The 14,522-nt window shown below is 34.1% G+C and overlaps 1 protein-coding gene across 2 annotated transcripts in view; it reads right to left on the bottom strand.

Moving 5' to 3' along the window:
- The window catches only part of LOC105225801 (dopamine receptor 1), a 109,185-nt gene extending 102,012 nt beyond the window's left edge, over positions 1-7,173 (bottom strand). For both annotated transcript variants that reach the window (XM_029550003.2, XM_011204433.3), the window contains exon 1: positions 5,735-7,173. In XM_029550003.2, coding sequence (XP_029405863.1) covers positions 5,735-6,058 — 324 coding nt within the window. In that variant the 5' untranslated portion in view covers positions 6,059-7,173. The remainder of the gene's footprint in view (positions 1-5,734) is intronic.
- Positions 7,174-14,522: the final 7,349 nt, after the last annotated feature.

Genomic DNA, 14,522 nt, shown 5'->3' with positions numbered 1-14,522 from the left:
GTTCAACCATTTCACCCAGTGTTTATGTTGAAAAACAGGACTTGTCGCAAATACATATACTTACCACTAGAAAAAAGCATAATGGTAAATTCTGAACTGTAAATCGGGAAAGCCTACCGACGACGAATCACTCTTCACGACGAAAATGCGAGCTGTCACATTTCGACTGAAGCAACATCATTTTATAGAACTCAAAATATTGATTTGATGATCCTTCACCGTACAATTCTGACTTGGCACCGCATGACTCTTTTTTATTACCATGTGTAAAGGATAAACTAATGGGTCAACATTTTTCGGCATCTGAAGAGGCGATTGATACGTTCAAAAGGCATATTATGGAGATACCTCAAACAGAGTGGCAAAAGTGCTTCGACAATTTGTTCAAAGGCATGCAAGAGTGTATAGATCTTAAGGGAGAATATTTGGAAAACATAAAGCGATTTTTGAGTACTATTATTTGCTTGTGTTCTCTAACCCTGATATTTGAAAGCAACCATACATATATTTGAGTGTTTTGGTTTTATAAATCGAGTTAAAGAAACTTAAATGTAATAATGGAATTCATCGAAATGCTATATTTGTCCAGCTTATTGATTTTACTCATCTGCATAAAACTTGTATATTTATTTGAAGTGTTTATTACTTGCCATTTGACCTTTCACAAATTTGTGTTTAAACATGCTAATGAACGTTTTTGGTATTGAAAATAATAATTTTGTTTTTGGCGCGAATTTGCTTTTTGGTTTGGCTCCTGCATTTTATTATCATATTTCCAACTAACAAATGTATTGCATTTGACACGAGTGAGACACTTATTATTCGAAATTCATCTCTGTACTTATATGTATGGCCAATTTTCATAGCAATTAAATATGTCAAAGTCACTTAACTTCAACATTTTTCCGTAATTTCTTTACAAAAAGTGTGCGCATTTAATTGTCAGCAGCTTCTATGATTCCAGTTTTTTAACTATAATTGATTTATATTTCGTAAGTGGGCATATTTTGTGCATTTTTAAATTACTTTAAAAGATGGACTATTATATTACTAGAGTTTTCATAAATAAATAATAGTTGTAAACTAATCTCAATCAATGCAGTTTTTCAAGAACAGAGTTTTTCTATATGGCCATCTTGTGCATGACAATCGACTAAAATTTTTTTAGAAACTATTACGATATGAAAGTAAGGAGAATTACGAAGCCACTTAAATATTTGCTCCACAGTTTAAGCTATACCACTAGATAACATGGTCGCCATAAGTTCATTAACTTCTTTGAAATGGCGTGAAAGATTATATTTATTATAAAGTTACCATTATTGTCCGAGTAGTAAAGACAAACTGTCTTATCATTTCTAAGTGATAAAAACTTTTCAAATACTCCTTAAGAATTTTTGAATCTTCTCTTTCAAATTTGTCATGTTCAACTTTGCGCCTTTATATTTCTCTACATATCTACATATGAAACTTTGAGAAGGTGGGTGTGTTTTACGAATGAAGATATTACGGCTTTATTGTACAGATTTTGTTGTTAATTTTATGGCTGCAAATACGACTTCTTTATTACCCCACATTCTGCAGAATCCACGCTGACTGGCAGTAAAAATAATTTAATGGCAACACTGGTGAATTGTAAAACTCAAGGAAAAATCTAACACTATGAGCAAATAGACAAAACTTCAGAAAAATTCCGTTGTGCAAAGTGAAACATTTAAATATGTTTACATAAAATAAAGTTATCTGATTTTAACTTTAAGTCTAAATAAAACAAAGATACAGTAAACAACTCCAAAAATATTTAAAGTTTTTTTGCTAAAGAGTGACTGATATATTTACTTAAGAATTACATGCGTTTTTTTCCCGGCAACAATTATATTTTCTTAGAACTTTTTTGAAACTGTGAGACTATGAGTCCATTGAGATGTGTACAAAAATATTTACTGAAGTTCACAATCGTTCTTAGAATATTAATAGATTAGATTCTGTTTTTAGAAAGATGTATGTGAGCAAATATCCTTAAGTCAAATAAGATTACCAACCTTATCAAATCGGCATGTTAAGAACTTTCTGAAACTATGTGCTCCCACGCAAAATAATTACTGCTATTTATACTTAATTAAAGAATCATTGAACCGAAGGACAAATGGATAGCACAGGAATGAACAAAGCCATAAAGAAGGCAGCGACTGAAAGTAATAGTTGTTTTGGTAAGAATTTCTATGGCATTAATACTCTCTGATAACTGCCTTTGCTGTTGGTTGAATAGAGATCTAACCAGATCCAACGAAAATTGTATTGGTGTTATCCAGTTTAAATTATGTAATAGACATAAAATATTTATATTACAAATTGTCCATATAAATCAGGCTAGATGCATTTTTTTTTGCACCTTAAAGTATTTCCCTGGCTTTCATTCTTGCAAGAGTATAAATGTTCAGTTGCAGCCGAACTTATCCCTTCCTTACTTCTTTATTTTATTTTTTGTTTCCAATGGTTTTCAATATACTATCAACTTCAATCACACTTTACGATTTTCGAAGTCTTCTGCACAGGTCCAATAGGCATATTTATGACAAATATTACACACGAGAAGAAAATAGTATAAAATAAAGCAGTTTGATTTTGCACCAACCAAAACTAAAACACGTTACTAATAAATTTTGAATATTTATTAGAAATCATTGAATCGCTCTACAGTTTATATTAACCAAAATTACCATAACACAGATTCCGTTTTTCTAGCTGGTAATAAAAAATCTGCTAATTTAGCAGAGTATATTAAAATATAAATACTAGTTTTGATGGAAATTTTTAAATAGTTTTTGATCATCAAGGCCATAAGTTTTTCAAAAATATCTTATATTGAGGAAATGCTTCAAGGAGCTAAAGAAATAAGATTCGTCTTCTTTCATGTTTGTATTGAATAACATTGACATTAACCAACCAGGTTTTCAAAGCCACAATTTAGTATACTACTAACTTCCAATATTTGGTTAAAAAGGACTCTACTCTTATTGGTCTCTATGAAGAGCACCGTGTTACAATATGACATCATCTATTTAATATTTGAAACAAAAATTCCATCTAATATAAAAATATGCGACATTGAGTTAAGAAATTATTAGATTCGACTCCCAAGTCAATATTTAAAAGTCCAAGACATAATTGTGTTTTTTAGCCGTGCTGTATCACCAGAAAACATCAATGTATTGAAAATAAAATGTAAATAAATTGTATAGGCTTAGTATGGTAAATACAAATATCTCAAATAGTATGGTTTTCAATGAGGTAATACTGTTTGTTTAAAGGTGAAGCTTACTTGTGGTTGAATGGGTTTGTTAATAAAGCATTTGAACTGGTGTTAATACACAACCCATTTTTAGCCTCCACTACATCCTCAAAACGTCACTGTTTTGTTCGATCTATGCGCAGAGGGAATACTTGTAAATATTTTGTTAAAAATAAAGTCGGTCATAATGTTACAGTCAATGGGAAATGCTATAGAACCATGATTAATGACTTTTTCGTGACTTTTTCAAGAGCTGTCACTTAATCCAGAAAACACAACGGTTTGGTGTGGTTTGTGGGCCGATGGAGTCATCGGTCACCTGTGAGAACGTAAGCGTCAATGGCGATTGTTAATGCCCCATAATAACTGACTATTTGACTTTGGTTTTAACAACACGACGCTACTTCCACACGATGCATCAATCAATGAATTTATTGAGAAAACATTTCGATGAGCAGATACTTTAACGTTTTGGACCGGTCGATTGGCAATCAACCAGTGGGGATATGTAAAGTTTAAAGTCAATGCGGACAATCCCATTTCGATTCAGGCCTTGGAGCAAAACATCACACATGTCATTCGCCAGTTATCGGTCGAAATGCTCGAACAAGTCATCGAAATTAAAAAGATAATCTTCAAAAAACAAATGACAGAGAATGATTTTATAAATGATAATAAACATTCCCCATTAAATTTGAAGTTTCTGTGTATTTTCTTTAAAAGTAGGGAACCTCGAAATGGATCACCCTTTCCGTCGGGATAATGATATTGAGTCCGTTAATTTTAAAATATGACTTATTGATAAAGTGGGTTTCCAGTTTATCGTTAATTATTCTATTGGCGTTCCAAATCGCTATCTTAAGACCTAACTGCATATCCTTGTTAAGAGATAAGACATCATATTTATTAATCTTAACTCATTTTATTCATGAATCCTTCGAGTTTTTAAATTTTTCCATGACTTAAATTGGTTAGGAGACAACAAAGTTGTCCTCTTGCTACATCTTCCTAGCTAATGTTTTTGGTGTGAAATTGTTGTTCAGCATTCGTTTGCCTACTTAATGAGGGCCTTGTCTTATTATTAATAGTATCTGTTTCACACTTTAACTGCTGATTAATTCTACAACCTGTATAATTGGTGTTGAGATTTGAAGTCAATGGCAGCATTTTGGTGGGGCTTCTTTATTTTTGTACAAGGAGACGAAAGAGAGAAAGAGATACGAATTTAAAAATAAATATAGTATATTTATAACTATTCGACGTGGCCTTCTTCTTTATCACTTTGCACGTACCCTTCTATTCTTTTATAAGTCTTTTATAGATAATAGGGAATATATCCTTAAAAGACATTTTGTTAATTGTCATTATATTTCGGTCAATATATGAGATGAATGTATTGAAATTCAAAGAGAATTTTTTGAAAAATCTGTTGGATCGATAAATAAGTACTACCTTCAGTCTCCATATACCTTATATACAGATATTCGAGCTTCCGAGTGACTGTATACCGCATATATATGAGTTATCTCAGTGAAGATGAGAAAGCGTGTTTAACTCATAATAGAGGGACTTTGATTCTTGCAAATTGCAAAAGCATAAAATGTTCGGTTTCACCTGAACTTTGCCTTTCCTTACTTGTTCAAAATAGATTTTGTTCAAAAACGAAACCAACGACGCAAACGCATTCCATCCATTAATACAACGAAATTGATTTCAAATATGTTGAATGTTATTGTGTTTTTTCTAAGAGGCACACTTTGAACAAAGTCGCATAAAAACGGCTTAGATTTTCCGCTTTCCAGATTTATGACGGTACAAAGGTTGTGCCATGCATAAAAATCAGCGGATGGAAAATAAATAGGGTTATAAAGCGTATGAATAAAAATGTAATATAATAACTTCAAATAAATCACAAAGAGAGGCACTTTGAAAACCCAAACGGAGTCGCTTTTACACACGCGCAACCGGTGGAGCACACAAAGTTAATAAACTCACACTTTTCTTTTTTCGGAATGAAAATAATAATACTCGCAATTTGGAATGGGAGTGGCGTCTGGTGCCCCTTTTGTCCACGTGCCATTTTGCAGTTGTGATTTTACGACCGGAAACATACAACTTATGAAGGTATCATAATAAAATAGCCCAAACGGTGCTACTGCCACAGCACAGGTGCCGCAACCTGTGCGCCAACCCGAGCAGATGTGTTGAGAATGAGCGAAAGAGGGCGCATAAATAAAATTTGCTTCGATTCGATAAAATATTGTCTTATTATTCAGCCGGAAGGTAAGACGAATTATAACCACACTGGCAGGTGGTGCGAATGAGTCGCAGGAGGAGCAAGAAAATAAAGCTAGATTGTATGTGTGTATCGAGATATACATATAACATAAGTAAGGCAGCCGTGTCTCCATAGGTCAAAGGATGAAATGTGTTGCAACTTACCGTTGTGCCTTCGTAGCCGTTTGTGAGCAGTTGAATGTCGATTTCAATGTCCAGATCCACTTTGGCGGTCGTCAATTGAAGCGGCAAATGATCGGCGCTGGCGGCAGCGCTCGCAGTCCCACTCGTCGCAATGTCGCTGCCGGCACCCATTATGTTGGCGACATTGCTGTGATTGCTGCTGCCCGTCGCTGTTGCCGCTGCGAGTGCCGTCGCTGCTGCCGTGGCTAAGGTGGTAACTGTTGTGGTGGTTGTTGTTGTCGCGGCAATGGCAGCAAGCGCGGCGACAGTGGAACCTGCAGCCGCGGACATTTTCCTCAACGGCATTTAGCGGCGTTTGAGGCGGTTGTGGAGCAGAAGCGCGTGTAGATGGTATGTGTGTGGGTTCTATTTACTTATTAAACAGTAACAAGGTCAAACACACACTGTTGATAGGGGGTGGAATGCTGAAAGGCTACAGGTAATACTTCACAACGCTGCGCCTCACTTGAACAATAAGTTTGCGGAATGGGTGGGAAATGTGTTGGTATGCGTGCGTGAGTCTAAGTGTTGGACCAAGCTACAGTTTACTCCCTGCGGTGTTGCTGCATGTCTGTACTTATGAACTCACTGGCGGGTAACACAATTAAAGCGCACATTTTTCAAGGGAAAAACTGAAATATTTTGCTACGTGTTCTGAATTATTTTCACGCTCGCTGAAAAATCACAAAACTTTCGCCCGATGAACGCACTCGTTGATTTTGTCAGAAAATTGTACTTCTTCATTCACCCGTTGCACATGCGTTTCATGTATAATAATTCACCTTTGCTACAATTCACTTTAAGCTTTTCACATTTGCTGCCCCAAAAGGCACCCATGTACATTTTCAACGGTTCACAATCGCAATGGGATTCACCTTAGCACTCATATTTAGTTGTTGCAAGCATGTGCCGGAGCCAATATTGGTGCGCTTTCACAATTCACTCAGTTTCGTTCCTGAATTAAATATTTTTTGAGAAGTTATTTCTTTTTTTTCATTCACTTATTATACTACATATACAGTATATAATTTTTTGTTATTGTGTTTTAAAATTTTGCCTCTGAAAGACAAAAACAATAATAATTGTTAGCTAATTTTATAGTTTCAAGCGTTTATTACCATTATTACAACTTCAAGTTGAGTTCGAGGTTCCTGTTTGTTGTCTAAGTCTTCATAATTTATAATCAATTTAATTAGAATTTGAGCTTATGACTTACACTTTATAAAATATAACTTTTTTATACAACTTCTGGTCTTAGAAAAATATTTTATATAAATAAGGATGTACTTTCACTAAAAATGTGTACGAAAGACTGCTCGCCTTTGTACTTTAGTAGAGCGGCGCTACATGACTACCATAGACTTATTTCTTAGAATATCAATGAAATTAATATGAAAACGCCTTTTCAAAGCTCAAAAGAGAAGAAATCAATTGTGTACATAGAAGTTGACTACGAGTATCTAATATATATATACATATGTATAAAAACCTCAGGTATTAATTCTTTTCTTAACATCTCTCTGTAAAGATAACATTTTTGAAAGAAAAAAAATCGTATTTGTGTGATAAGGAGAACATAACAGTATATCCTTCACATTCACAAGTTTAATAATAATTCTTCGTAATATCATGGGAAATATTTCCAAATCATACTATTATTAGCTCCGTACACCATTGGGTTTTGCTCTATTATTACCTCACACAAGGTATATTAAGTTTGCCAGGAAGTTAGTAACACCCAAAATGGAAGGAAGCAACTCTTCATTGAAACCGTTAGTTTTGAGGCATCGATCTGAAATTTTGCACACGTCCTTTACTATAGATGCCATACAATATGAACGATCAAAATCATTTCTGTGCACGAAAAACATTTCTATTTGACGAGATATCTTCAAGAAACTTTACATCGATTGTTTTCGAAGACACAGAATGTAAAAATCCTTTCTCCATTTCAGATACTACAAATGTAAATATTTATATACCTGTAATAAAATAACCAACAAAGCGGCAGGGCCGATGGATTGCCGGCCAAGCTATTCACGTAAGGCGGCGAAGAACTGATAGGGGCATGCATCAGCTTCTTTATAGAATACGGTCGAATTAATGCATGTTCGGCGATTAGAATCTAATTGTGCTCTGTTCAATCCACAAAAGCTCCATCGGGATCGGGAAGGACCTCTCCGGGCCGTTCGATATTAAACGAGGTTTCAGACAAAGCGAACCCTTTCGTGCGACTTCTTCAATCTACTCATGGAGAAAATAATTCGAGCAGAACTTAATAGAAAAGCTACCATCTTCTCCAAGAGAGCACAACGCTGGCGTACGCCGATGATATTGATATCATTGGGCTCAGTATCCACGCCGTTAGTTCAGCTTTCTCCAGACTCGATAAAGAAGCAAAGCAAATGGGTCTGTCAGTGAACGAGTGCAAGACGACATATTTGCTGCCATCAAACAAACAGTAGTCGCACTCGCGACTTGGCTCCCACGTGCCTGTTGATAGTCATAACTTCGAAGTTGTAAATGATTTCGTCTATTTTAGAACCAGCATTAAAAGCAACACCAATGTCAGCTTCGAAATCCAAAGCAGAATAACTGTTGGTACTTTAGACTGAGTAAGCAAGTGAGAAGTAAAGTCCCCTCTCGACGAACAAAAACTAAACTCTATAAGTCACTCATTATCCCCGTCCTAAGACAGCGGCTACCATGGACATGTCGTTCGAATGGGCGAAAACACTCCAGCTCTGAAAATATTCGATGCAGGGCCCACCGGGGGAAGCAGAAAAAGATGAAGACTTCCACTCCGTTTGGAAAGACCACATTCAAAAGAACCTGGCTACACTTGAAATCTCTAATTGGCACTAAACAGCGAGAAGGGGCGCTGTTGTAAACTCGGCTTTAACCGCATAAGCGCTGTCTACGTCAATAAAGAAGAAGAAGAAGAAAATTATGTAGATAATAACGCTCGCTTGGCTAATTAGTTGACTGCTTATAAGTTCATGGAACATTTATAATAAGTTTATTAAATTGTAGCAAATGGAAGGATGATTACAGGTCTGGGTGGAATCACGAAAAATTTGTCTTGTTGTAATGAACAATTCAACTCAGTGTTTAAAACTGGCACACTTTAAGAAAATGTTGCAATAGGAAATGGCCATTAAGCTCCTACAAACCTTAAATCTTCTTAATTGGCTTACGCGATTATAGCCGAATATTGTAGAGAAAATCCAATCAGAAATATTATTTTTATACATATGTATATGTGTAGTATGAGTATGTATATACATATTTGAAGTAATATAAAGTATTCATATCATATCTATAGCAGACAAGCCACTGTATTAGAATTAATAAATGGTTCCACTTATTCATGTTTCAAAACCACAAAAACCATAGTATGGTGTTTTCAACGCCACTGAACACTGACAAATCTCGTCTTGAGGAAAACAGAGCATAGTTTCTGCGTGTGTTTAAAAATCGCAATGTCGCATAATTCAAAAGCTTTAAAATTTTACACCACAAATACAGATTTGACACTGTACTTCTAGTCGTGCCGCAGTGTTAGAAAAACTTAGCAGTAAAATAATTGAATTATTTAGCAGAATTTAATGAAGAAAAATTTTTATCACTGACTGCATCAAGCAGAAATCTAATTACGTAATTGCGCAAATATTCCAGCAGTAAATTAGAATTAAAAAGTACGAATGAACAGAAAATACACATTTGCCTGGGTTAGCATTTTCCGCAAAAGTTTCCGCTTTTCGCGCAATTTCCGTTTGTGCTTTCCGCACTTTCACCAAACACTTGCCAAGTTTTATCGCATGCGATAGAAAATAACATGGAATTATTCTTTTGTTTTGCTTATTTCAATATTCACACGAACATTTGACCATATTAAATTTAGTCTCGGGCTGAAAAATTACCATAAACCATCAGTTTTTGTGTGTGAAGTGCCATGCCCATGCGAAGTCAAAGGAATGCATGAAGTAAATAGGCACAGATTTATAAAAGGCAAAAAAATAATTTGCTCTAGTAATATTAAATTCGAAAAAAATTTAATTTATATCGCAGAAAATAACTATGCATTTAAATTAATTTATTTGCTTCCCCCTAATTATTCGAAGGTTCCGGCGGCATATAATTTACACTTTGTTATGCCATTACAGCATTTGGCGTGTGGCTGATTACCTTTTCGCACACCATGTCCGGAACGGCGCGATTGGCAACGAAGGATATGAGACATTTTTCTGTCCTCGGAACATGTTTGGCGGATAATAAAAGTTTTGTTCTAATCGATCTTGATCCATGCCGTAAATAGTATCAAAAGAAAATAATGCACCTTGATGAAAAGGTTGTATATCGTTCCTGGAACATCAAATTTATCACCAATGAGTTCATAAAATGAGGCTTGGGCTTTAGGGCTTTGAAAAATTCGGTCCGACCGGATCCCAACGGGTTTAGTAATATAATTCATAAACTATCTAAATTATTTGTATTCCTATAATCACCTCATTTGCATTTACAATATTGTAAGAAGTTAAGCTGTCAGAGAAGATAAATATAAATGCTTGTATGGTTTAATGGATTTCCCTAGTATCCATATATGTACCTCATATTAAGCGAACGATATACAAGTCTATCGAACCAAACGAAAATGCAAAATATCTCATGGAGATTAATTTAATATTTAATGTTAAATAGTAGTACATTGCTTACAGCTCCCCTAGCCCTTACTTACTTGTTACTTATTGCATTTGCATTGTATAGAACTTTGAAAGGTAAATACATACATATATGCTGGTCAATCGCTTGTTCGAAATAAAAACAATTGGAGGTAATCTTTTTTGGTTTGTATCAGAAATGGCGGCAATTAAAACTAGCTGAAATAATTGCCTACTATGCTAGCTCAATTTTATTTTATAGTATTACTTCATTACTGTTATTTATGCACAGTGTAAAATTGGGACATTTTGCATGATGTTTTTCATTCAAGTTTCCACGTTTACTATCGAAGTCGCAATCTTTGTACACCACCCAATTCAGCAGAGCCCCCACGACCGACGCTAAAGCCCTTTCATACATATTTACAAATATGCAACACTACCTCTAACGATTGGTCACGACCTATCTGAACTTGCAACAATGGAGATGGAAAACTTGTTGGCCAAAGCAAAGCGGAAGAAAAATATTATTGAAGAGAGCGCGCTTAGGGCGCTATGAGCAAAGCATGTGAGAGCAATTTAACTCGCAACATGTTGTTCGGAATTTAAGTAAAGGAATTAAGGAATTCTCAAACGTACAGTTTAAAATTATTTGTTTAGCATACAAAAAAAAATGTGTGTGTTTTTAATTTCCTTTAGAATTAAATTTTTGATAATAATTAGTAAACAAGGAATGAGCGCGCCTTGGAAACTTTAAGTTTGATTTTCAAAAAATGAATTTTTACACATTAAACTATTAGTCAATTAGTGTTTTCCCTGAAAATCCATTTTTTTACACGGAGACTACTCAGTAATATTTGAACTTAAACTTTGCAGTAGCCTTGTCTAGTAAGCTACATAGCATTTAATATTGGAGGTATGGTAAGTTTTTTAACTAGCAGGTCTCATGTAGATTAAGATTTCTTGTTTTGTTTCCAGATTCTTTGTCGCATATCGCATGAAATTGAAAACAAAAGATTTTCCCAGTAGCTGCCATTCTGTATTAAAATGTCAATATATCACATTTGAGTATATAAAATATATATACATACACAATTTTAATCTTTTTTCCTTAATCCAAAATAAATTGTTAAAGACTTTGTCTTTTTTAAGGGCTCTATACTGCTTTAACTTCTTAAGCCAACTCTACGTGGACGATTTTACCAGAAGTCATACTCTATTTTTTTTCCCGATTTTGAGTCTAATTAATATACTCCGATATTCATGAAAGTGTTGCGAATCGGTCGGTAGCTGTGGAACTAAAATAAAGTTTGTAAGACTGCTTAAGGTTTCAAGACTTCTTAAATTAGTTTTTTGAATTAAGATAATATGAATAAAGGAGACTTGGCACCTCTTTTATAAAAGACTTGATTTCGACTTTAATACTTTAATTAGTCCAAATATTTTAATTAGTTTAATAAATTTATAATTAAGGCATCCCGGTGATGAATCACATTTATATTTTTTTAAACGGGCTACTTCTTTAGAACAAGTTAGTAGTTTGTATTCCCCCTATTTATTAAGTAAGTAAAATCTAAATCAGAAATAGTCTTAAATGCAGTTAGATAAATTAAAGTTTATTTTTATACGCCAATATATTTAAAAATATTCATTGAATTAATGCAGAAAATTCTCTTTACACATATATCAAATTCTGCAAAAAGGTAAGGTTTATGATTAGTTCGAGAAAGCTGGAAAGAATATAGTGATTTGGATACAATTCCGAACAGAGTGGCTACCTATTTGTTATAGAAAAAGAAAGTCTTCAATAAAATAAAATCAGGTTTAGAAGTCTTCCCGAAAATTATGCGGGAAGTTTTTTTTATTATTGGAGGTTTGGCAACCGAATGTTAATTACAACTGTTAAAAGCAGCCATCCAGTATGCATTGAGAAATAAATGCCTATAATGTTCAATTTAAGGGGTACAGGGGTCAAACCAATACGTAAATTGCGTAAATTTGCTGATTTTGACTTGGAACAATTTCAAAACGACAACACTTTTTTTCTTAAATATCACTTTCTCCGTTGAGGTTCACTTTCCTCTGAGTGGTGCGGTAAATATACAAAACTGTCGATTCTGGTGCGAAGAAAATCAACAAATTATTCAAGAATAACCAATTAATTCACCTAAATTGACAGATTTGTGTGGTTTTTGGTCCGCTTTAAGCATCGGTCCGAACTTCCTTCGAAATGAAGCTGGTGACAACGTTATTTTCAATGGAGGAAAATTGTGAACTCAAGTGCAAACCAGGGTACCTCAAATGCCCCACAGACCTCTAAGCACATCAGCCGCAAATTTTTCCTTTAGATGAGCAGTGTTATTAATTTTGATTTTGAATAGAGTTGTCAACTCTGGAAGAAAATACAAATCAACGACTCCCGAAAAGTATATGAAGTTATTAATTAAAGTTTAGTTTTGAATAGAGTTGCCATTTATAAAAACAATTTAATTTTACCAAAATCTGTGCCATTATATAAGGGAAAGTGAAAAAATTTTAAATTTCCTTCACCTAAAAAAATTTAACTGAAATCATATCAATGCTTCACACATTCGAAGAAAGGACGTTGGTGGAACTTAAGCTCAGAATTATAAAACTTTATTCACAACATGAATTTGGAAATTTTATCTCTGAGATATGAAACTTGGCTTGTGTGTGACAGCAGTTGCTGCTTTTTTGAATTTTTTTTATTTTTTTTTTTTAATTTTTCTTTGAATTTTTTTTGTAATCCCATTAATTAAAACTTTTTTTCAATCCGTTTAGTTCTCAATTATCCAATTGAGTCAATCTTTTTAACAACAACTCTACAATGAATGCTGAGCGACAGTATTTGATTTAATTTTTGACGCAAAATTGCACTGAAATATATCCTGACTGTCGTTAATGTAACTTAAGTTAATTGTTTCACTATTTACATGCATATCTTTTGCAAGATCCGAAGGTTTCCTTATTAGATTATTTCAAAAACTTGTTTTTTCGCATTTCTCTCTATACCATGGGTAAAACAAATCTTTATGTGAAAACCACTACTTAATTAAAAAAAAACTTCATTAATAAAAATCGATATTTACTTATTTTTTATTATTTACTGTAATGTATTTTCACATAACTAGTGGATGGTAAGTTAGTTACTACTTATCAATTTTATTTTGCCAGAATTTATAAACATTATTACGTTTGAAATATACAAATGTAAATTATGAACTCTAAATTAACATAATAATATTTTTGTATTTTGGTTGTTTTTAGGTTTGTAAGCAATTTTTCGTATTTAACTTTTAACTTTTTATTTTTTGTTTTAATTTCAAAAATGTTTTTAATGAAATAATTTTAGTACGATGTGAATATCCGTTTAAGCTTTATTTAAATTTGTCTTCGTCACTTAAATTTGATAACCTCCGAACACACACACAACCTTAAAGCCACATTGCAAAGATTTGATTAAAATTTCCTTAAAAAATGTGAGAAAACTTTTATGCACACGCAATTTGTCATTAAAACTAAGAAACCGCTTCGAGCCGCCCGTGTCACTGAATTATTCAATTTAAAACACCAATTTATTTGACTCTCTTCACACTTGCCTGCATACTAAGTAAGTAGTAAGTTGGTGTGTCACTCTATGCATTTTGCGCCATTATCACCCGCACAATTGTTTGTAAACACTGAACGCCTTGCTGGTGCACCATCGCCATCGGACACTCAGCGACTTCGCATACTAATCGCATTGTCAGTTTAAAAAGGCATTATGACACTGGTCACTTGAAATCACTGGCATGCATTTCTCTCTCACTCTCTATCCGCACAGATGTGATTCCAGCTTTACTTCTTTTCTGCTTTCTTTATTTTATATTTCACTCAAACAAATAAATAAATGCCGCTGAGTAGTCTCAAAATCAACCGTACGGAATGAAAGCTTAGTGTCGACTGAATAGCCTGCACCGTCGTGGCAGCGTTCCAAGCACACCGTGAAGCACAGTGCCATGGCAAAGACCAACGAACGCCATCGAAATTGTTGGTGCTGTACATGCAACTCGCATTCTATATGTATATGTATGTATGTACGACGAATA

Source organism: Bactrocera dorsalis, chromosome 2 (assembly GCF_023373825.1).
Source record: "Bactrocera dorsalis isolate Fly_Bdor chromosome 2, ASM2337382v1, whole genome shotgun sequence".
NCBI lineage: Eukaryota > Metazoa > Arthropoda > Insecta > Diptera > Tephritidae > Bactrocera > Bactrocera dorsalis.
This window is presented reverse-complemented; position numbering and strand designations above follow the sequence as displayed.